The 23,374-nt window shown below is 33.8% G+C and overlaps 1 protein-coding gene across 4 annotated transcripts in view; it reads right to left on the bottom strand.

Moving 5' to 3' along the window:
* SLC38A6 (solute carrier family 38 member 6) overlaps positions 1-23,374 on the bottom strand; it is a 73,459-nt gene that overhangs the window by 37,580 nt on the left and 12,505 nt on the right. For 2 of the 4 annotated variants that reach the window (XM_025442395.3, XM_025442394.3), the window contains exons 4-6: positions 18,839-18,891; positions 15,246-15,285; positions 3,389-3,467 (exon numbers count right to left, since the gene is read on the bottom strand). In XM_025442395.3, coding sequence (XP_025298180.3) covers positions 3,389-3,467; positions 15,246-15,285; positions 18,839-18,891 — 172 coding nt within the window. The remainder of the gene's footprint in view (positions 1-3,388; positions 3,468-15,245; positions 15,286-18,838; positions 18,892-23,374) is intronic. The other 2 variants (XM_049113230.1, XM_025442396.3) reach the window with 2 other exon arrangements.

Below are 23,374 nucleotides of genomic sequence, written 5' to 3'. Positions count from 1 at the left end.
TCTTTATCATTCAACCATAGGGCAATTCAGTAATGCACACTAAAGCTAGTTTAGATTTGATGTGCGTGTCACAGTCAACTGAATTGTGTTTGGCAATGGATATTTTCCAAAGAACAGGGATGATTAAACTTGCAAAATAAAACCCAGCCTGAGAAATACGAACCAGTAAAAAGTAATCTCAAAAAGCACATATTAAATAAGTATATTTTATAAATCAAGGTTTTAGAAGAATATACTAACCTTAAATTTTTTCCTAAGGGGGAAAAATTATCTAACAGAACCCCTGTTTTCCTACTGTAATCTAAATATACATTCCTTAAAGCCAAAAGAATTAGAGTAAAAAGTTTTATACTTCCTAAAAAACTTGTTTGATCTGTGGATTTAATCCTATATGATAAAAATGTTCCAAGTATGAAATATAGAGTATAAATCCTTAGCTGTATTGCAAATGCTTTGGCATGCAGTTGCTTTTTTCCATATTTTAATGAAAACCAGATTTATTTATAAGTTGCTTTAATTTCATTCTCGAATGGAATGGAACAAGAGTATCATATGTTCTGAATTAGGATCTTACTCACATCCCATATCAATTATGTAACTCAAATGCAAGACAACTTAATTGTGTCAATCATATTCCCCTGACAAGATCATTAAATGTTAACAGAGAGCTTCCAACTTTTAACAGCCATAGATTTTTAAAATATAAATTATTCTATGAAAAATACAAATGCCTCATACAAGTTTGGGATAAGTATTATAGCTTTTGACTTCTAACAGTAATTTTTGAAATTAGAGTATTATGAACATAAGGCTTCTTTTTGATAACATCTTTATAAAGGTTTATATTTCACAAAGGTACATCAAATCTCCCAGAAAATAACATACCTGAAAGACCTTAACTGCATTTTATTGTCAATCAAACCCTAAAATAAAAACATATCAATATCACATTGATCTCAGAAGAAATATTGTTATGGAACTTTATTTAGAAATAAACTGCCCCCAGATAGTTGCCAATTACCATGACATTTGTTTCTTAATTATTTTACAGAATTAAGCTTTGAAGATTAATGATTTATCTGCATTCTAACCAACTAATATAGTCTCTTATTAATGTTTTTTACAACTTTGAAATCCAAAATAAGTAAATGTACATTATATGTAAAACAAGATGAGACTGTTAAAGAGATGTGCAATTTTCATCAAAACAGAAATGGTGCAAACAGGCCACAGTATTTTCAAGTACAGCTTTAAAAATCCATTTCTGACATATAAAAATACCATTTTATTTTTTTTTTTAAAAAAGCCCCAACAAAATAAATGGTAATTGATTTAAAATGAAAGCAATGGTAAAAGAGAAAGAAGGCCTAAGTTTTAATAGCAGTTCTATCTCATACTATCCTAATTATTTCTAAAATTTTATATGCATGTTTATCCCTCCTCTTTCCATAAAGACATATGACAATAAAAAAAAAGTAAACAGAAGTTACCAAATTCAGGAGCAAGAAAAAGGCAAGCATGTAACAACTATTAGGATGAACAGTTTATGTAGTACATTCAAATTTGCCTCTGACCTCCCTGGCAGAGCAGAGAAAATCCACCTTTACTATAAGTTAGTATTATTGAAATTTCTTTATTTCTAATTGAGGATATATTTGACATTCAACATTATGGAATTTCTTTTTTTTAAAAAAAAAAAAGATTTTATTTACTTATTTATTCATGAGAGACACAAAGAGAGAGAGGCAGAGACATGGGCAGAGGGAGAAGTAGACTCCAGTAGGGAACCCAATGTGGGACTTGATCCCAGAATCCAGGGATCACACCCTGAGCCAAAGGTAGATGTCCAACCGCGGAGCCACCCAAGCGTCCCACATTATGGCATTTCTCAATTCTCCAGATTTACACTATGCTATTAGCTTACAAAAGCATGTATATATATAATATATCCTATCTGATCATCCCTACAACTTTGTTAAGAAGGCAATACTGGTACCCCCAATTAAGCCGGTGAAGAAACCTAAGGCTCGAAATTAAGTTATGTGGCCAGAAAAAGTAAAGTCAATTTCCTGAGGTCACTGATATGGATAGAACAGGTCGTCCTACTTGTACTCTAACATTTCTGATTCTACTTCTCATTGCCTTGAGTTCTTAGCCCTAAACTATAAAATAAATTTGTCATATAGAATTTTTTGAGTAACAGAAGTTGTCCCAAATATTTTTACAGCAAATGCAAAAGTGAATTACACAGAGCTCTTATAGCAACTGTTCATCAAACTAAAAGCATAAAACTTAAAAGTAGAGAAAGCACGGCAGTTGTGAACATCAAATGTGATAATGAATGTGAAAACTCTATAAACTATAAAATACTACACAAAGGCACAATATCTTCTGCTGATGAAAAATCATAAAGGACTTCCAGTTCCTACTGAAATCTAAAGTATATCATACTTTCCTTATAAATATGTATTGGCAATTGTCTAAGTAAAACTTTTTCATGGGGGGATCCCTGGGTGGCGCAGCGGTTTGGCGCCTGCCTTTGGCCCAGGGCGCGATCCTGGAGACCCGGGATCGAATCCCACATCAGGCTCCCGGTGCATGGAGCCTGCTTCTCCCTCTGCCTATGTCTCTGCCTCTCTCTCTCTCTGTCTCTCTGTGACTATCATAAATAAATAAAAATTAAAAAAAAAAAAAAAAAACTTTTTCATGGAAGCCAAGTTGTAAAAGCTAAAAAGGTTAATTTTGAAAACTTGCCCTGCAGTCCAGACAAGTCCAAATATTAGAGCAAAATCTTTAAATCTAAAAGTCTGACAGGTTTTTGTGTTGTGGTTTAGAAATTATGTGAAATAACTTGATGACACCTAAAAGAATTTATTCTGTCTTTTCCAGTATATTTTCTCAAAATTTTTCTATGCAATGAAAAGTATAATAAATTTGTTTTTTTCCCGTAAAAAGAAATGAGTCAATAGCCTTTAGAACCCAGTATTTTTAAATAATAAAGGAGAAAAGAAATATAATGTGGTTTAATATTGTTTATAATATTGTTAAAAATCAGGAAATGAAGTCATTAAGTCCCTGCAAATCATTTATTTTTTCAAACCATGCTTTAGAATAGAAATCTCACAAGTGTGGTTGTAACTTTATCACTGTGGTTTGCTAAGAAGTGACAGCAGTGTTATCCACTCCTCTCCTCTGTTGAAAACCTTTACTGTCCATACTTTCCACCATCCCCCATAACCTACCTCAATCTTTCATATTCCCAGAAATTTGTCCTTTCCTCTTCTCCAAGAGATAGTTCCTCTCCATCTTGTCCTATTTTATCATATCACTAATAAATATTTATTGAGTTAATAAATTAATGGGTACAACATGAAATATTTTTTCTTACCCAGTATGGTCTCCAGACAAAAATTCTGAAATAGTAGCAGGAAGCTCTGTTTTAATAATTAAAAGATAAGATGACATAGCTGCAAAAAGGATAAAAATAGTAATTATTAGAATTCTATACTTTGTATCCATTTAAAGAATAATCTAGAAACACAGATGTCCATTAGCGCTTTGACAACATGAGGAAGATTAACTCATACCACACTATCCCAAAGGTATATACACACCAGGAATGGAGATAAGTAACTTTGTAGAGAATAACTGGTAGCTCATTAAATATCCTGTGTTTACATTTCAAACTCAAGACAAACTATTTAGGTAAGAGAAAGGTTCTTAATAACAGGCCATTTATAAATGAAATTTTCTTTGAAGCTTTGCACGAATTTGTATATGTTATCAATCCTGTTCAAAGTATTAGAAGTTAGTTTAGTAATAACTGATAAAGAGTTTAATAGGTACGGCTAATAATTTTGATTACTTGTTTCTTCTTACTAGAGAGAGATCCCCCCTCCCAGAAGTTTCCCTTCTTCCCTCTGTTTCTGCTTGCCCTCAACACACATTATGCACGTTATTATAAAACAAAAACAAAATGCATAATGAGTTACATTTTAAATTGTCCTCTAAACTGATTCAGAAAAGATTCAATGGAAACCAGGAAGCATATTAAGGGAACAAAATTTACAACTTTTTAAAAAAAAGATTTTATTTATTTATTCATGAGGGACACAGAGAGAGAGAGAGAGAGAGAGAGAGAGAGGCAGAAACACAGGTAGAGGGAGAAGCAGGCTCCATGCAGGGAGCCTGATGTGGGACTCGATGCCGGGTCTCCAGAATCAGGCCCTGGGCTGAAGGCGGCGCTAAACCGCTGAGCCACCCGGGCTGCCCAAAACTTACAACTTTTATTCCATTTTTATTAACAGTGCTCATCTGTATTATGCTATCACAATATGAAGCTAACATTATTCCTTATATTTTATCTGATAGGATCCAAGAAAGAACTAGCTTTTATAGTATTTTAATAATGATCTTATTTCTGATGTAGCTATCAAAAACAAATCCTGTAAACCTTCCATCATATTAGGAAATATTTTAATATGGTTACAGAATATAGAACTCATTTATATGTAAATACTTGAATTTAAGCTTACATGTTTAAGTATATATAGAAGCCCAGATGATTGGAGTCAGAACTTCAGTTAACAAAGTAATAATCTCTTTCCCCCAGAGATTAAGGATATATTAAAAAAGGGGCAACAAGAATATGTCCAAGAAGAATAAAGAGTGTACTCTGTATACACATTAATTTTATTACTTATTTATATTTCAGGAAACATTTCACTTTCTCCTTGGACCTACAAAAACTAAGAACACGAATGAATGCCAAGTGTGAATGGTAAAAATCTGGGGGAAAATTGATTAAAAGGTTCAAATGTTTAAGAAGAGTGTGTTTTCTCAAACAATATATGTAAATATAGCTAAATTTCTCCACAATTATTACAGTGGTTATGCCTACTTAACAAAGAAAAAAATGAAATATACTAGTTTGTATACAAATTTATAGGAAGACAGACAATAATTACACATCTAAAACCAGAAATGCATAATTTTTTAAGTAAAATGGTGTACCCATAGCAAAATAAAATTTAGAAGTAAAAACTCACTTCTCTGCAATAAAAATACATATATACACATTTTCCAGTTTATGACTATTTATTCTTTCCCAAAAGTATAGTTGTTGAACTATAGCTTTTTCCCGAACAGAAGTACAGTACCTTTCTTGAAACTCTTTTTGTTTGGGGACATTACAATTGATTGTATATGAAAAGGTGTTCTGTATTGTTCTTACCGTCCAAAGGAAAAAACATATCAGTTTGGCACAGAACAAAAGGAAGGTGTAGATTAACCTCCTCCACTCAAGGATTTGGGGTCTTTGTTTAAAATAGTTGATCTATTCCAAAGAATTATACACATATGGTATGATGAAAATCCTGAGCTGAATTTTCTGAAACTGGCCTAGAGTTGCTTAAATGTATCTTGCAAGAAAAGAAGAAAAGAAAGAAAGAAAGAAAGAAAGAAAGAAAGAAAGAAAAGAAAGAAAGAAAGAAAAAAGAAAAGAAAGACCAAAGTACCTTAAGCACAAGGAATGCAGACTTCCTATACAATGTAATTTATTATTTGTCCATCAGTCTTTCTTTTTTGGATTAATCCAACACCACATGCATTTCTAAAGTTTCAGACATTCATCTCTTTCAGTAATTTTCTATTATTTCTTTTAGATCTTTAGTTGTAAAAGCTTCAATGAATATGATATCATATTTCTTTCTAATATACAATCTGTCATTCTTCCTAGAATTTCTATTAGCCCCTGGCTAATCATTTGATCACATTTATCCTCTCTTGTAGCCTTACCTCTTTGGTTTTCAAATGGGAGTCCTATTTCATTAAATTCCAGTCTGAAGAATCATGTATATTTCAAGAAACATGAACTCACCACACGTTTCTCTCTCAAAAAGAGATCTCAGCATACAAGATATAATAAAACATGCAAAATACTGCTACTTTCTTAGAGGATGCTGGTGTTTGTTTTAAGAGCTACAAAACCACACAGCTCCCAATGAGGAAAAGCCCCACTGACTAAGCAAGTAAAACAAAGAAAACACTATCCTTTTCACTGCCTTAATTATTTTTTCTTAACCACAAGTAAACTTCCACGGAAGGATTAGTATCTTAATGTATTATATATAATACAGAGAAGAAACGAGATTACCAAATATACATTAACTTAGGAAATACATCTTAGATTCACATAAAAAAACCAATTAGCTCAATAAAATAAAAAAGTTTTAAAGATACAAAATCAATAGGAAGGTTCATATACCCATTGTTTTTAACCAAAAGGTTCACTAGATCAAACAGCTGCCTGCCACACCTCTTGTCTCATGTCTTCTATTAATGGCATAAGGAAGTGTTTAAAGACTTATCTTAGAGACAGGTCATAAGCAAGAATTTGTAAATGATTTCTGCTGACATCAATACATAGCATAGACTCTTAATACAAGACATACCATGTTGTACTCTAAATTAATAGCTGTAACAGGGTCATCCATTTTAGCCATGGTTATGGTTAAGTGATTCTGGCCCCCACATGACCAAGCCAGAATTGGTTCTAGAACACATACCTTGATGACAGGTATTCAAGTCATTACAAATCATTCCATTTTACCGCATTAACTAAATCAGTATTTTCTCCTTCATTTCAAACATAACCAATAGAACTCATTTAATGGAAACTGCCCTGGGAAGGAAATTAAAAAATGTGTCAATCTAATCAAAACACAGAGGTTGAAAGTAGTCTTTGAAAACCACGGGAGAAAGCAACTGTTATATTGAGAAATGACTAAAATAGAGTAAAATTTGATTAGGCAATAGCAAATAGTAAGGTATTAATATTGGTTGACCTAATCATAAAAGAGAAACACACGAGCCGGTAACATGGAGGTTGCAGGAAGATGTCAGAAACAACAGGAAGGGGGAAGGGCCCGTGAGAGAAGAACCAAGACGACTGAACATTTGGGAATTCTGGAGGCCTATTCCACACCTCACAGTATTCTAACTGATTTGTAAGTTATTTTCTCAATTAACCTTTACCACAAAACTGTGAGGTAGATATTTATTTCCCAGATACAGAAGCGGAGGCACAAAGAAGTAACTTGCCCAAGGTAGTGATAGTGGAAACAGCCAGTCCAGCTTATTATTAACTATTATGGAAAAGTGCAGGAACAAAGTGAGGAAGAAATCACCACAGCAAAGAAAAATAAGGGAAGTCTGTCAAAAAGACCACTCTCTAGAATTAATTTTTTCTTTTCTTCATCGGCATTTAAATAACAAATTGCTTACAAATGCTGAATTCAACGGTTAAGATCAAAGAAATTAGTGAGAGGTCTCAAAACACAGTATGTTCATTTCACTTTGACATGTATTTTCAGTGTAATTTATTTCAGCTTTGTAGCTGGTTTGGTGAAGTTATTAGTCCAAGATTCCTCTGGCAAGTTAAGGAGTTTCCTGAGGGCCTCTACTGCATCTATCACTATGATTCTAATGAATCTCCAACTATTATTGTAATTCGGGGGAAAAGCTTCCTATTCTCACATATTAGAGATATTAACATCAAACTGAAATAAAAACAAAAAACAACATAAAACCAATCCCTCTTCCCCCAAACCCTGTACTCTTATGGACTATTTTTCCCAGGACTCCTTAAAAAAATATAAAGCCTCAGTTGGAGTCTGGGCCTAAAAAAATCATTAGTTTGCAAAAATAATTATCCTTTTTGTTAAACTCTTAAAATACACGTATGAAGATAAGATTACATACAGCTATTTTTAAAACAGAATTAGGTTTTCAGCACTTGGAAAAAGTTCAGCAACTTCTTAAAGGATTAGTCAGCCAGCCCTAAACAGATGTACTATGGGAGGAAATAATAAGTTTGCCTTTCCATCTGAGAGATTCAATTTTACTTTAAACATGTTTTTGGTCATAGATAGCAAATGGTTTATTCTATTGAACACATCTTATTAACCTGGTATTCCTCCTAAATGTCCAAATGTCAGTGAAAGTCTATCCCCACTCAAAATAGTACACAATGAAATCTCTTTTTCTAAAACCCCCCAAAATGTCATTTCCTTAATTTGTACACAAATGGAAATCAAAATATATTAAGGAGGATTTCCCCCCAAACCCTAGAAAAATGTTTATTTTTGTTTTATCATTTATCAAGATGTTAAATTTGAACACAATGGGAGAATATTTACTATTCTGAGGTCCTATAATTAAACTTCAATAAGCCATGGGGATAAACAGTACAGCATAATGAATACAGTGAAAGATACTGTGATAGTGATGTAACAGGACAGATCGCAACTACCTTTGTGGTGAACAAAGCATCAGGTATAAACATGTCAAATCACTAAGTTGTACACCTGAAACTAATGTAACATTGTGTGTCAACTATATTCAAATAATTAAAAAATTATTACTAAGAAATGTATTACTTTGATAACCTCTTTAAAGTGACATGTTGCCAGTAAATTTTATCAAAGGAAGTATTTGTTAAGAAAAAAAAAAAAAAACTCCTTCCAAGCTTCCTATATCTTTCCTATGCTAAGGCAGTGCTTTGCCTAGTCTAAGGCAGTGCTTTCTAGAATTTCTGAACAGTACTCTTCAGGCTCAAAGTTGTAGTATGTCTACAGATGGGCTGACCAGCAGATGGCGTTGTAACAGCACGTCCAATCCCAGTCTCCCAGGGGACAATACAAACTAAGGCATCTAAAATGACTTCACTATCCCACAAAAATAAAATTTAAAAATTTAAAAACCAGAAAATAAAACTAAAGAGTTTCTAATTTATCTAGCATTAAATCATGAATTTCAAAAATACTAAGAATTTGAAATTTTTATAGTTCTCAACTGAAGATGATCTTATTTAAATACCTTTCTGATTATGAGATTTAGAAATTATGCTGCTTGAGTACAGACAGGGGCTGCAAAGTTTCTCTTAAAACTTAAGATTTCCAAACTGAGGTGTTAATCAAGACTGCTGGAGTAAGTTTTGCGGGATCTGTGCCAGACTGAAAAATCTGGTCATTCTAGCACTTTCAGGAAGTTTCAGTAAGACTAGTAATGTTTAGGGTTCTACTTTCACAATATGTAGCTGTGATTCAATCTTTAATCTCCTTTAAGGAATCGGGGCTTTAAAGAACTAATAATGCTATATATACATAGTGGTCCTTCATATTTTATAAAGAGCAAAGTAAGGATTTAACATACTCTTCAGAGCAACTCACTTTTCCCCACTTTGAGTGGGATACAAAACCAGAAAAAACATCAATTAATTTCAGTTTATTATGCACTTCTAGTTCACAGGACTGTTTCTGATTTGACTAAAAATGATTTGGGGTTTACTGTTTGATTTCAAAGAATATTTCAGTCTACTAAGTGGTCTACCTCAAGAGTTCAGATGAACGTGAAACTACTTACTTTGGTTTTTAGGAAAAGAATCTCATAATGCAACACAGCCAGAGGACCTACTTGGAAACTACATACACTTACTTGCTACTAGGATTCTTAATCCTTTTACTAGTAACCTACCAAATTCAAACCCTAAGCCAGAGTTCTCTTGTCTGTAACAGCATTAAATATTAAAACTTCCAGATGTCTCTCTTCTGACTTTGGGTCCCAGCAGCAATGACTCTCTGCAAATGCCACTCCAGTGCCTGGGGAAATGAGCAGCTGGGGGCTATCGCTAGGATTTACTACAGTCCCTTAATTCATTAGTGTGGGGAGGAGATCAGGAATTGCTTGGAAGTAGTATTTTACTAGAGGGCTCTCCATATTCCAAAGACAAAGGTTTCCATAAGCTCAGAATAAGAGGGCTAAATTTAGTGAGTCACATTTTTTTCTATCATAAAGTTTAGATTATTCAAAGACACTGTATTTTTCCAATCAATCTGTTAGACTACATCAGGGCCCTGTGACTAATACTTGGTGCCTCATTGATCCTGGGGGAAAAAAAAAGGTTTTAAGTTCTGACAATAAATTCTTTCCTAAAGAAACTACATACTCACTAATATATTCCATGGTCTCTTCTTCCCAGCTGATCAAGTCTCTTCCTCCTAAAGAAGCACCAAACCAGGCTGCTGGGTTTTCCTTCTCTCTCTCCTTCTCTTATTCCTTCCTTTCTCCCTATAACAAATATTACTTACTAAATGCCTACTATGTGCTATGTACTAAGAATATAAATGAATGAGCAAATTACTTGGATATACATAATAGGGAGATGTAGGGGATAACTGGGTCTTCACTGAAACATCCATGTAACAAATATTAAGAGCAATTCATGATTATTTTTACTTTAAAGGTCTCTCTGTTCCATTTTTCTCACAGATTCATCAGGGGCATAGAATCCTAAGAAAACCAGAAAAAGTTTAAATGTTACAAAGAATAAAAGAATTAGGAAGAATTAATCTAAGATTAATTAGATTTCAAAATATTTTATATTCTATTTTAAATAAATAAGATCTAACTCTCCTCAATACTTTCAGCCTTTTCATTTTTATGTAATTCCAATCTATAAATTATTCTGTGGGCTTTCAAGTCTCTTTCTATCATTTATATAGTACATAAAATTGTTTCTTTGAGGCAAAATCTGAGACTTTTAAGTAGAAATTTTAAAATTCAACATTATTTATTGAGCTCCTCAACTTGAAATTAGGTCAAGTTAGAAATACAAAAACACATAGTCTCTGTCCCCAAGGAGTTTTATTTATTTATTTAATTTTAAAGATTTTATTTATTTATTCATGACAGAGAGAGAGGCAGAAACACAAGCAGAGGGAGAAGCAGGCTCCATTTAGGGAGCCTGACATGGGACTCGATCTGGGTCTCCAGGATCATACCCCGGGCTGAAGGCAGTGCCAAACTGCTGGGTCATTAGGGCTGCCCTTCCCAAGGAGTTTTAAAAATCCTCAACATTTAAACTTTTTCACAGATTTTTCACTTACTGTATCACAGCAGAAAGGAAAAAGGCTTTAGAGGCAGACAGTGAAGTTGAGTTTTCCAGCTTTATTAAGGGGTAAAAGTAAGTAAGTTATTTATCCTCTCTATGCACTAACTTCTTCCTCTGTAAAATAAGGTTAACATCATCTCCCTTGAAGAATTTTAAGTACAGGGGTGCCTGGGTGGCTCAGTTCGTCAAGTATCTGACTCTTGATTTCAGCTCAGGTCATGATCTCAGGGTCATGAGATCAAACCCTATGTCAGGCTCCATGCTGGACCTGGAGTCTGCTTAAGATTCTCTCTCCCTCTGCCCCTCCCTGCTTGATGTCTCTCTCTTTCTCAAAAAAAAAAAAAAAAAAAAAAAGTCATAAATACAATTAAAGTACCTAGTAGAATGTTTGACCTAGATAGGATCTATTGTAACCACTTTTCAGTACTAACCAATCAGGACAAAAACTCAAACTATTTATACTAATAATTATCATCCTATCTTTCAGAAAATGGTATCAGAACCAGATTGCATACAGATGGGCATGTAAAAAGTATAAAAATTCAATCTTATGCTATATACTTCATATCATCTTATAAAATACCCAACATGTTTCTAATTAATAAAGAAAAAAGGCAAAACCCATTTTGAAGAAATAACATTATATAAGTCATATGCACAACATAGTCAAGAGCCTCCCAAATAAGTATGCTGTTTCTTTTCAAGCATAGTTGGCTCAGTAAGTGTTTAGGATTTCCACAAAACCAACTTATGTCAATTAAAAAAACTACTTCTTAAGGCTAGAGTCCCTAGGTCTTAACCCCAGAGGCTCAGCAGCTGCCATACAGGGTAGTTTGAAAAACTGAGACTCCTCTTTTCTGACAAAGAACAGCATCCATGAAAGCTTTTACAGCAATTGTTGATTCGTTAGTTACCTAAGAAAAGACCAAATCATCTTTTGAACCAAGTATAACCCTCCTACTGAACTTACCTGTAATAAAAATATTTCAGTACTCTGAAGTAACGTTAACATGCCTCCTACCATCCCAACTTAGAACTAGAATTTTAGAGTAAGAAAAGACCTTACGTCTCTGTTTCTCATCCTATTCCCATAGCAATTTAGCTAAGAGGAAACAAACCAAGAGAATGAGGGAGGGATTTCCCCAAGATACATGGCTATCCAATGGCAGAGACTAGCGTAGACAGACTTCAAGGTACCTGACTTCCAATATAGTGTTCTGCTTATAAGAGTAAGCTTCTACTTCTACTATAATAAAGGAATGATTTACGCATATCTGGCTAAGGCACTAGAAGACAGCTCTGAAAATGTTTCAGTTATTACTTAGTGGGCTCTCAATTAATAAACTTTTAGCCAATGTGAAGAAAATAATGAGGACATATTCCAAAAACTAAACATTACCAGCTTTTCGGAATTTAACGGACATTAAAAATTGCTGTGACTGTTTCTAAGTCACTTTTTCTTCTTCTTCTTTTTTTTTTTTTTTTAAGATTTATTTACTTATTTGAGAGAGAGAGAGAGAAAGAGAGAGAGAGAGAGAGAGAGCAAATGCACACCGGATCAGGAACAAACGCACACTGGATCAGGGGCAGAGGAAGAGGGAGTCTCCACGGAACTCCATCTCACAACTCAAGAGATTATGACCTGAGCGGAAACCAAGAGTTGGTCACTTAACTGACCATAACACCTGGGTGCCCTAAGTCACTTTTAGTAAAAACAACAACAACAAGAACAACAACAACAACAGGTTATAATATAAAGCAAACAAGCAATCAACATACTTAGAGTTGAGAGAATTGATGATTTTTCTGCCACCAGATGCAGGAATCCTTTCTAGGACATTCTTTTTCTAGAACTTTTTTTAAATTTCATGTTCAGCTTTTCAAATGTTTAAAGCCAGTGATCAATCTAGTCATTCTTTATTCTTTTTCTTGATAAATATATCTAGAATATTAAAAAGTACTTGGATATACATAGCTCATACAAATCATATTCAGCTCTGTTCAGTTCAACAAAAGTTTATCAAGCCCCATGTATTGTGCTAGGTCCTGGGAGTACAAAAAGAAATGAGACCTAGTCCTCGCCCAGGACTAGGAGTTTACAATATAGTAGAGGAGAAAAGCATATAGAGAAATTGCTTCAATCTAGGTAAAAAAAATTGCTAAAATAGATCATGTAAAATAAATAGTTAGGTACAAGATTAGAGAACAAGGAAGGGATCCGAGTGAAAGATACCAAGAATACAACAGTGAGCATTTTGGCCATCACACATTTGGATCCAAATTCCTGGATTGAAATTTCTATATAAAATGCCAAACAATAGTTCAACCTAATCTAAACAAAGTGTGATGGTTCTTAGTAATAAGATAGAATAATGAGGGAGACATTACATTGAGAAAATAACATGAGACATTACAAGTGTACATTTAAACAATTAATTTTAACTAAAATAAGATAAATTATTCTAAAGCAGATCTTAAAATCAATGACATTATACAGATTCATAAAGAAAGAGACTGGTTACTGGTTTCTAGCATTAAGAGTGAAGTAATATATGTTAGAACGAAATTATTTGGTATGACATCCAAGAAAACATTCTTCCTTTTTTTTTCCATGAACATTCAGATAATTAAAATGTAAATGTTCAGGATTCTCAAAACAATAGCAAGTACAATTTATTGTTGGAATGTTAATTTTTTCCTTGACCAAGAAAACCTAAAGATGGAATTTGGTTGAATGATATTTAAAGTAAAATAGCTTAGATCGTATCAGAGTTGAACTTTATTAAAGCTGTCACCTTTAAATTATTTTGAACTATTACATGTAAGAAATAAGATTAAAATTTTCTCTGACTATACAATTTTATGCAAGATCCAAAATGCAGGTCAACTTTCCCTGTGTATCTTCCTTTAAACAAATACCATTTATTTAGCACTCCAGTGAATGGTAAAAGAAAATGAAGACCTTGTTGAGTACTATATAACTTCTTTACAACATATACAAATATGACTCCCATATTTTGGATTTGAATGTTTAATACATGTAATCAGTAACTGTCTATAATTAACAGTAATTCTTGTTTCTTCTTTTAAAGATTTTAAATTTTTTTATTGATGAGAGACACAGAGAGAGACATAGGGAGAAGGAGAAGCAAAAAACAAAAAAAGAAAGAAAAGAAAAGAAAAGAAAAAAGAAAAGAAAAAAGAAAAGAAAAAAGAAAAGGAGAAGCAGGCTCCCTGCAGGGAGCCTGATGCAGGACTCATCCAAGGACCCTGGGATCATGACCTGAGCCAAAGGCAGAAGCTCAACCACTGAGCCACCCAGGTACCCCATAATTTTTGTTTCTACATGGCTCTCAAATATTGGGATCTTTTAAAATGAAAACAAGATACAAGACAAATGTGAGAATGGTTCTTGTTTCAGGTTTGTTTATTTATTTTTAGAGAGGGAGGAGGGTGCAGAGGGAGAGGGAAAGAGAATCTTAAGCAGGCTCCGTGCCCAGAGTAGAGCCCAATGCAGGGCTCCATCTTACAACCCTGAGATCATGACCTGAGCCAAAATCAAGAGTCAGAAACTTAACCAAGTTACCCAGATGCCCCATGTTTGTTTATTTTTTAAACTAACTTGTCCTTTTAAATGTCTTGGTTATAAGAGGACATTGCTTATCTACACCGGATTGTTCACAACCCAGGAAACATAACTCCCTCTGAAGCAGTATATGCCAATGCAGTAATTAGGACAAAAGTAAAGGGGAAATATTTTATTTTATTATTTTTTTAAAGATTTTATTTATTTATTCATGACAGACCCACAGAGAGAGAGGCAGAAACACAAGCAGAGGGAGAAGCAGGCTCCATGAGGGAGCCCGAAGTGGTACTCGATGCCGGGTCTCCAGGATCACACCCTGGGCTGAAGGCGGCGCTAAACCGCTGAGCCACTAAGGTTGCCCTAGGGGAAATATTTTAGAATCACCTGGAGAGTTTTTCCAAACCGTACCTTACCACTATCACAACTACAGAAAGCCAATGCTTTAGAGGTGTGTTGCAGACCTAACAATAAGACTGAAATCAAGAGATTACCTGGAACTAAATTTAGAAGCTATTGTCCTACAAGAGCTGCTAATATAAAGGATCTTTAAAAAAGAGAGTAATGAGGACAACACTGACAGTTTCTGAAGATACCTATATGTGCAAAGGTATTCAGGATATTAGCTAAATATGTAGTAAGGTAATAAACAAAAGGAAGAAATCATTGCTATCACATTTATGCATAAGCAGTGCACTTTCAATTGCTTACCTCCAATATTCTGAATTAGGATGGTACCTGCAACCATCACCTATAAAAGAACAAATGTATTCACAAGATGAAAGAAGAAATAATATAAAAGGATTAGTATTTTAGTAAAATCCAATAACCATGACTAAAACACAGATACAGAAGCAAAGAGAAATTGAAAAGAATACATTATCAGCCATTTGTAATACATAAAACTAATTCAAAAAGCCCCTTTTTAATAGTTCCATAGTTAGTATAAAGAATGCTTTTGAAAATTTTCTTGGCAGTCATTTTAAACAGTTAAAAGTGTTAAAAAGCTAGTAATTGGTGATTATTATCAAAATAGCAGAAAATTGAAATTAAATCTATCTGGTCTCATTTTCCCTTTTTCACTGCTTCAGTAGGTAGAATGAGACATTGCTTTAGTAGGTAGACTGCTATAGCTTCAGGTATGCTGTGCTAATGCTGTTTTGCATAGAAGAAAATTATTATAGTCTTTTGAGTGTGTCAGCATGGCATACACCAAGCTTTTGAACATCCTGTCCCAGGAATTAGTAAAGTCCAGAGCAGAAAACTCTAGAGCCCACATATTCGCAGATCTGAAATTTTAAGAAAATTAGTTCAATCTCAAAAATATGGAGTGGGCTTAGTGTAAGATAATCGAAGGTCATAAAGACTGTAGTCTATTGGAGAACTCCTTCCCTTTCAAAATGGGGCAGCTGCTGTTCAGCTCTGGCCTGTCGCTGGCATGTGGAAATGTGGATCCAATGTACCTATATCTTCTACATTTTTTAAAAAAGATTTTATTTATTTATTCATGAGAGACAAAGAGACAGAGAGGCAGAGACACAGGCAGAGGGAGAAGCAGGCTCCATGCAAGGAGCCCGATGTGGGACTCGATCCCTGAGACTCCGGGATCACACCCTGAGCCGAAGGAAGGTAGACTCAGCCACTGAGCCACCCAGGCGTCCCTATCTTCTACATTTTTTTAATTTTTCAAGGAAAATCAGAAACTGAATTCTTTCAAAATTTCTTCTTAGTTGGCAATCAGTTAAAAATAAAAAAAAAAAAATGTAAGCCAGACCAAATATGCCTAAGGACTTAATTCAGTCTATACGTTGGCTGGCTTGTAATTTAGATGAGATTCTTGGGAAACTCAAGACACCTTATCCATTCTTGGTAATCAGGTATACTCATAGGAAATGACTAAACATTCTGCTTCCACTTGGGTCTTCCAATCAGATAAATCTCAATGGATCTGCACACCAATGTATGTTTGGAGTAGACTAGCTATCTAAGATCATTCAGTTCATGGATTGGGAACAGATCACCTTTCAGATTCACCTCTACTAGGAATTCCATCAGTGGCACATCATTTGCTTATCCTGGAAACACTAGAGCCCTTGGGGTCTGCAGAGCAAGGCTAATGACAGGTATCTTTGAAGATGTAGTAGCTGCCACTCTAACTTTTCCAGAAGAAACTCTGCATGTCAACTCATTTAAAAATTAGTTACAAAATGTCACAGTTATTTATGAAAAGACGATTTTGAACTTTTGCACACTATCTTTCATATGCAATTGATATCTATTGTCAGTCATACATGAAATTTGGATTTCTACTAATACACTGTAAAAAAACAATAAGACCAACTTATTCATGATTATCTTTCCATTTTTGGCTGAATTTAAGCGCTTAAGATCTAGAAAGCCAGAATGTCTATCTACCTATGTTTTGGTGAGTACTACACAGCACATGGCACATGGTATTTACTCAATAAATATTTGTTTGGTGAGTAAACAAATTAATTTATAAATGATTTAAAAAATCTTTCTTAAAAAGTTCAAAATATTTAAAAATATTTAATTCTCAGGACAATCTTATCATGTCCTATCCATTTCTGCATCATATCTGGAAAGAAGGAAATAGGAAAGTTTCAATCCAATTGTGGAAGTGGAGAGAAATAGAAAAAAGGCAAACAAGCAGCAACTCCTCCTTTAGAGTATCCTCTGTGTACCTGTCTCTTCAGAAGCAAGTGCATACATTAATGATAATGCAACTATTCTAAGAGTTTTAGGGAAAGGGGACTCTTCATTCTTTTAAATTCTGTTGTTATTCAAGGAATGAAGGAAATACTAATGTGAAATAACAGTGATGGTGCTTAGAGTCATATTTACAGATCATATGAAATTAATTTGAGAGTTTTCTTATATAAATAACATTTTCTTTTTCCTTGGTTAAACTGGATGCAGGAAATGATTATATCAAACATCCCTGTCTTCAGGAAAGAGAAACTGTTATCAGGATGATTAACAAAACCCTTTACCTTCAAGTACCATATTCTCCATTTGGTTTCAAGTTTCAGGTTATTAAGGTTCAAACCTTGAGGCTACACAGCATGATTTAAATATCTTCCTTTGTACTTTAAAAATAAAGTTAATTTGAATGTAAATACAGGTCCCTCCCCCCACATTAGGTAACTATAACTTTTTTCTCCCAGACTCAACTTCTTGGAAGTTGATTTGGGCATCTACAGATAGTATATCCTTTAAGATTATAAACAAAATAAACAAAAAACACGAAAAACAGATTTATAAATGAAAAGAAAGAGCCCTGTTTGCAACCAACATGAAAATGGGTTTAGATGTATGGTAGATCTTCAGAAACAAAGTACTACAGCACTCACAAAAATATTTAACTCCTGATTACTTATGGAAGAAAACATTGTTTTTTTTACCTCTCAATTTAGTTTAATACGCCTATCACAAATGAATGCCCAATAAATACAGCTATCATTTCTATTATTCTGAGGAGGAAAAGCAGTTGATTTAGAGGCTGAAATTCTACATGTAATATTGGCTTTAAGCAACTGTGGACAATTTCATTGTCCACAATTCAACCCCTTCATTTTTCTGGGACTTAACTTCTTCACCTATAAAGGAGGGAATAATAGCTTGATCATCTTTTAGCTCTGCTCGGCTCTTAAATGATATAATCTATTTACGTAAATTGTTATGCTATCATCTTAATTCTATGCTTCTTTCTTTTCCTATCTTTATGAAGATTTACTCAGTTAATATAATCAAAATAAATTAAAAAAAACTTAATACAGGCTATTGTTACAGTTTTAAGATTATTCAAGGCCCTGCTTTCCTTCATGAGGGTGAAAACTACTAATAAAGTGTTAAGTTTATTGGTGCATTTTTCCAGAAGGGCATATAAAGAAGAAAACAAATCTCTTTGTTTTCCGCTTCCCATCATTCTGTCATTCTTCACTTTGGTTTCCTTTTAGTCCCCTAATTTCTTTCTCTTAGATATACTTGTCTCTTTTAACTAGAACTGGAAAGAGAAAAATGTCTCCTTGGATTTTGGAAACAGTAAGAAGGAAATTTACCGGGGAACCCTGGGTGGCGCAGCTGTTTAGTGCCTGCCTTTGGCCCAGGGCGCGATCCTGGAGACCCGGGATCGAATCCCATGTCGGGCTCCCGGTGCATGGGGCCTGCTTCTCCATCGGCTTGTGTCTCTGCCTCTCTCTCTCTCTCTCTCTGTGTGTGTGTGACTATCATAAATAAATAAAAATTAAAAAAAAATTAAAAAAAAAAAGAAGGAAATTTACCTTTCCAGGTAATCCAAATGCAAAGAGGCCAAGATCTTCATAAGATGTCACAGCTGTTAAAAGAGATTATAATTTTTACTTTTACACAAACCATTTGTGTGCCAGCTCTTTTTTTTTTTTTTTTTTTTTATGATAGTCACAGAGAGAGACAGAGAGAGAGGCGGAGACATAGGCAGAGGGAGAAGCAGGCTCCATACACCGGGAGCCCGACATGGGATTCGATCCCGGGCCTACCAGGATCGCGCCCTGGGCCAAAGGCAGGTGCTAAACCGCTGCGCCACCCAGGGATCCCTGTGTGCCAGCTCTTAAAGGGAAGAAAGCTATTCTGCTATTCCTTATAGCTATTGGATGGTCACATTAAATTTAAAGCAGAAATAACAGTTCTGGGGAAACTTTTGAACACTTATGATCTCTAAGGATAGAGTCTTCTGGGCACTTAGGTGGCTCACAGGTTAAGCATCTGGCTTTGGCTCAGGTCATGATCCCAGGGGTCCTGGGATCAAGCCCCTGCATTGGCTCCCTGCTCAACAGGGAGTCAGCTTCTCCCTCTCCCTCCCCTGTTCCCTCTGCTTGTGCTCTTTCTCTGTCAAATAAATAAATAAAATCTTAAAAAAAAAAAAAAGGATAGAGTCTTAGAATAAGTAGAGTTTAGCAAATCCCAAGGCTATCCAATCACTGCCCAGGCTGCATAGTTCAAATGCACTAATTTCTCAAGAACAGCCCCACTTCTCCCAAACAGTACTTGCATACTACACTATCGAAAAGCAAGTTTTCACTGGCACTAATTTCTGAAAACTGTGTATGTGAATAAAATTAGATAAAGTATGAAAGTTGTGTCATACTTTCAGAGACATTCACTTTTCCTTACTCCATAATTAGTAGGGCGTACATTTTCTTTTTTCATCATAAAAGAGTATGAAATTATATTTTCATTCCACATATTCAAGAAATGTGGGCACAGAAAAGATGGAAATTAAATGGATCATAAAAGAACCAAATTTGTCCTCAGCCTGTATAGCTTTGTGTTCTAACTAATGACACCACCAGTAAAAATGAGAAGTAAAAACATTTATGTAATCCTATAGTTTGAAAAGTGCTTGACCTTACAGAAGCAGACTAGCAGATGCTAAGGCTTGTTACAGCAACACACTTTTCCATTCAGTTCAAGATATGGTTTGCCATTTTTTAAAGCAAGGTTTAATATATTTTCTCAAGACACATATGTGTTTTCTTTAAATTGTCACTAACTTAACAAAAAAGCTCCTCTGTACTTTTGTATACAAGAATCACCGGGTTTGTAAAATTAAGCATTTTAAAAGAAAGCCACATGTGGCCTTTCCATGGTATATCTACAAAGTTGGACAGAAATCTGAAATATTGAAAAAATACTTTACTATTTAAAAACAAAAATTCTAACATTTTTAGTTGCAAAATTTAAATTATTAACTTTAATCTATCATTAGAGTCGATGGACGACACAGCTATTTTTTAAAATGTATTTACCTACTGCTAAACACAGTGGACACAGATAATTTAGTTTTGAATTTGGGATATATAATTTGATTATAAGTAGGAACCTTTATGCTTTCACAATGAAAGACTTCTACCGTAATCTTACAGGGGTAGATTTGGGATATATTTTATAACATAAAAATTAAAAAGTAGAGTTACAAAACTAAGAAGTGGAATTTTTTCCTCTAATGTGAAATGCCAAAATTCTTTTTCCCAAATATACGTATCTAAAGTGAATGTCATCAAAAAAATTAACAATTATTTTAGTTGATAAATCTTTACTAGTTTTAGTTTTCTTAAACATAATTGATAATATATAGGGGCACAATTCCTTAAATTTAATATTCCAAAGCCTTCCAAATTTAATTAAACCAGAAAAACTATCTAAATGTTAGCTTCTATCTAATTTGACATAGAGAAGTAAGTTTGCTAAATATTATGTGTATGTGAACCAAGTCACCAGAAGGTCTCTGATCTGTCACTGAAGTAGGAGATTAAAGGAACATCGTTATTGAATTTTAGCAACTCTCTTTTATATTATAGTTAAAACTATCTGTTCTTTCTTAAAGAAAAACTTTCTTTCCAAGAACTTAAAGCAAGGAGGCTTTTCAGTGTCACAAATAGGAATATATTGAATAACTTGCTTTTAAAATGACCTATGTAAAAAAAATAAAAATAAAAAAAAAATAAAATGACCTATGTAGAGTTTTTCAGTCAATGAGCAAGTTATCAAGATGATACTGATCTAAAAGTTTAAGGTTTATTTTTTAATAGCAGAAAACAAGTATAGACTGTACACTTAGTAAAAATGAAAAGTAACTTTCCCATAAGCAAAAGTCATAATACAGAAAGATTCCAAAAGGAATTGGTATTTCTATTACCTAAATAAACATTCTTAATTTTCATATTTTAACACAACTTTTATTATTACAAAAAATATCAAACTAATAGCTTAATAAAGATAAATATATTTGCAACTTCTGACAGTAGTGGCATACATTTTAGCAATCTCAAACTTGTTCTCTATTACTTTTTAATTTTATAAAAAAAAAACCTCTCCAGCAAACTCCCAAATTTAGAGTGAAAAATGTTTAGACTTTTAAATGGCGACTGAGACAATGTTCAAATCTTCACTTTATCTTTCAAATCAGCATGTCTGGCTAGCCATTCAGTTTTGTCACTGTCATCATACTTCTTTTATGTTGCACAAATTAGAAGCATTTTCCCATGTTTGAGACACCATGAGTATAAATAATGGCTTCTGGTTTGAGGCTTTACTAAAATATGTACACAGTCAGCCAAATGCTTTATCTCTACATATTCTCTTTTTAATAGATTTCTGGATCATCTCAACATATAAACCAAAACAACCCTAGAGATATATTTTTAAAGTTCTGTTCTATCATTTGGGCAGTTAAGATGCTAGAAGTAGTATAAATTGGTATGACGTTTGGAATGCAGTTTGAACACTGAAACTTTAAAATATTTATAACATTTTGGGGTGCTTGGGTGGCTTAGTTGGTTAGGCGGCCAATTCTTGATTTTGGCTCAGATCATGATCTCAGGGTTGTGAGATCAAGCCCCTTGTTGATGCTCCACATGGAGTCCGCTTGTTCCTCTCCCTGTCCCTCCCCATCCCACTCATACATGCACACACATACATACTCACTCACTCCTCTCTCTCTCTCTCTCTCAAATAAATAATTTTAAAAAATAAAAAATACAGATACTTATATAACATTTTCCCCCTAGGAGCTTGCATCTTAGGAAATAAGACTAAAATCAGAAAATATTATATGCAAAGATCATCATGCATAATTTACACTGAAAAAAAAAAAGCAACATCACAAACTACTTAAATATTCAACAATGGTAGTGGTTAAGTAAATTATAATAGGTATACCTGATACAGTAATACATAGCCATTACAAATTATGTTTATGGTAACATGGAAAATGTTAATTTTGAGTGAAAAAATTAGATTCAAATATGATCCATAAAATAAAAACATAAAAAGAGTAGGATGAACTATAAACTAGTAACAATGATTCTATAGTCTTCTTTCTTTGTCTTCCTTTTTGGGGGGGGGGGCATTCAAATATTCTACAATGACTAGAATAGGGTGGTGGAACTTTAAAAAACCATACCCCTTGAATAGTTCTATTTCCTCCACCAAATATTGGATAGGGTTGATTTAAGCTGCAACTTTCAATTTCTCTAGTGTTTAGTAATTTAAGTGTCATTTGGCCTTCTAATAAGGAATATTTTTCTGCTCTTTCATATGATCAATGTTTTAATATCTTATTTATAAAGTGAAAATGTTTTGAGAGATCTCAAAATAAGATGTGGTAATGACCAGTCACTTAGTAGCATATTTCTATAGAATAGGAATAACATTAATTATAAAAATTATAAAATTAATTCAGTCTTTTACAGGAAACCATACAAGCAGTACTTGGCACAATTCTCCTTAAATAAATAACTAAAAGCAGTCGTTAGCAATCTATTTTAGGAAATTATTTTTTGATATTAAAGAAATCAATGCAATGTTTTCAAGAGGCAGAAAGAAAGGCTGTAAATCTTAACAAGTAAATTGGGGGAAAATTTCTTCTTTAATGTACCATCAAGGCACACTTTAGTGCTATTTTGGCTAGACCAAGAGTTTGGCCTCCTCACGAATCATTTGGAAAGCTGCTTCCCATAAAGTCATGGAATATTTCCAACTAGTTACTCCAGTGTTCTGTCTGCTATGCATTTTTTCCTCAATGAAATAGGACAATTAATAAACTCTGGTTACAGTACAAAGCCCAAGTTTCAGCAGCAGCAATATTATCTTTGGATCTGAATTGAGGGATATGAGTTATTCAAATACAGTTCAACTCTCAGAAAGTTGGCCATTTAGAATGCACCCTTATTGTTCTGAAATTCTGTTCTTTCTTGTGCTTTCCATCATTTTCCTCTCACCTCTTCTCCCTAATAGTGTCATGCACCTCATTCTCTTATTGAGTGTCCACTATGCAACTG

The sequence above is a fragment of the Canis lupus genome, chromosome 8, assembly GCF_003254725.2.
Source record: "Canis lupus dingo isolate Sandy chromosome 8, ASM325472v2, whole genome shotgun sequence".
NCBI classification, from domain to species: Eukaryota; Metazoa; Chordata; class Mammalia; order Carnivora; family Canidae; genus Canis; species Canis lupus.
This window is presented reverse-complemented; position numbering and strand designations above follow the sequence as displayed.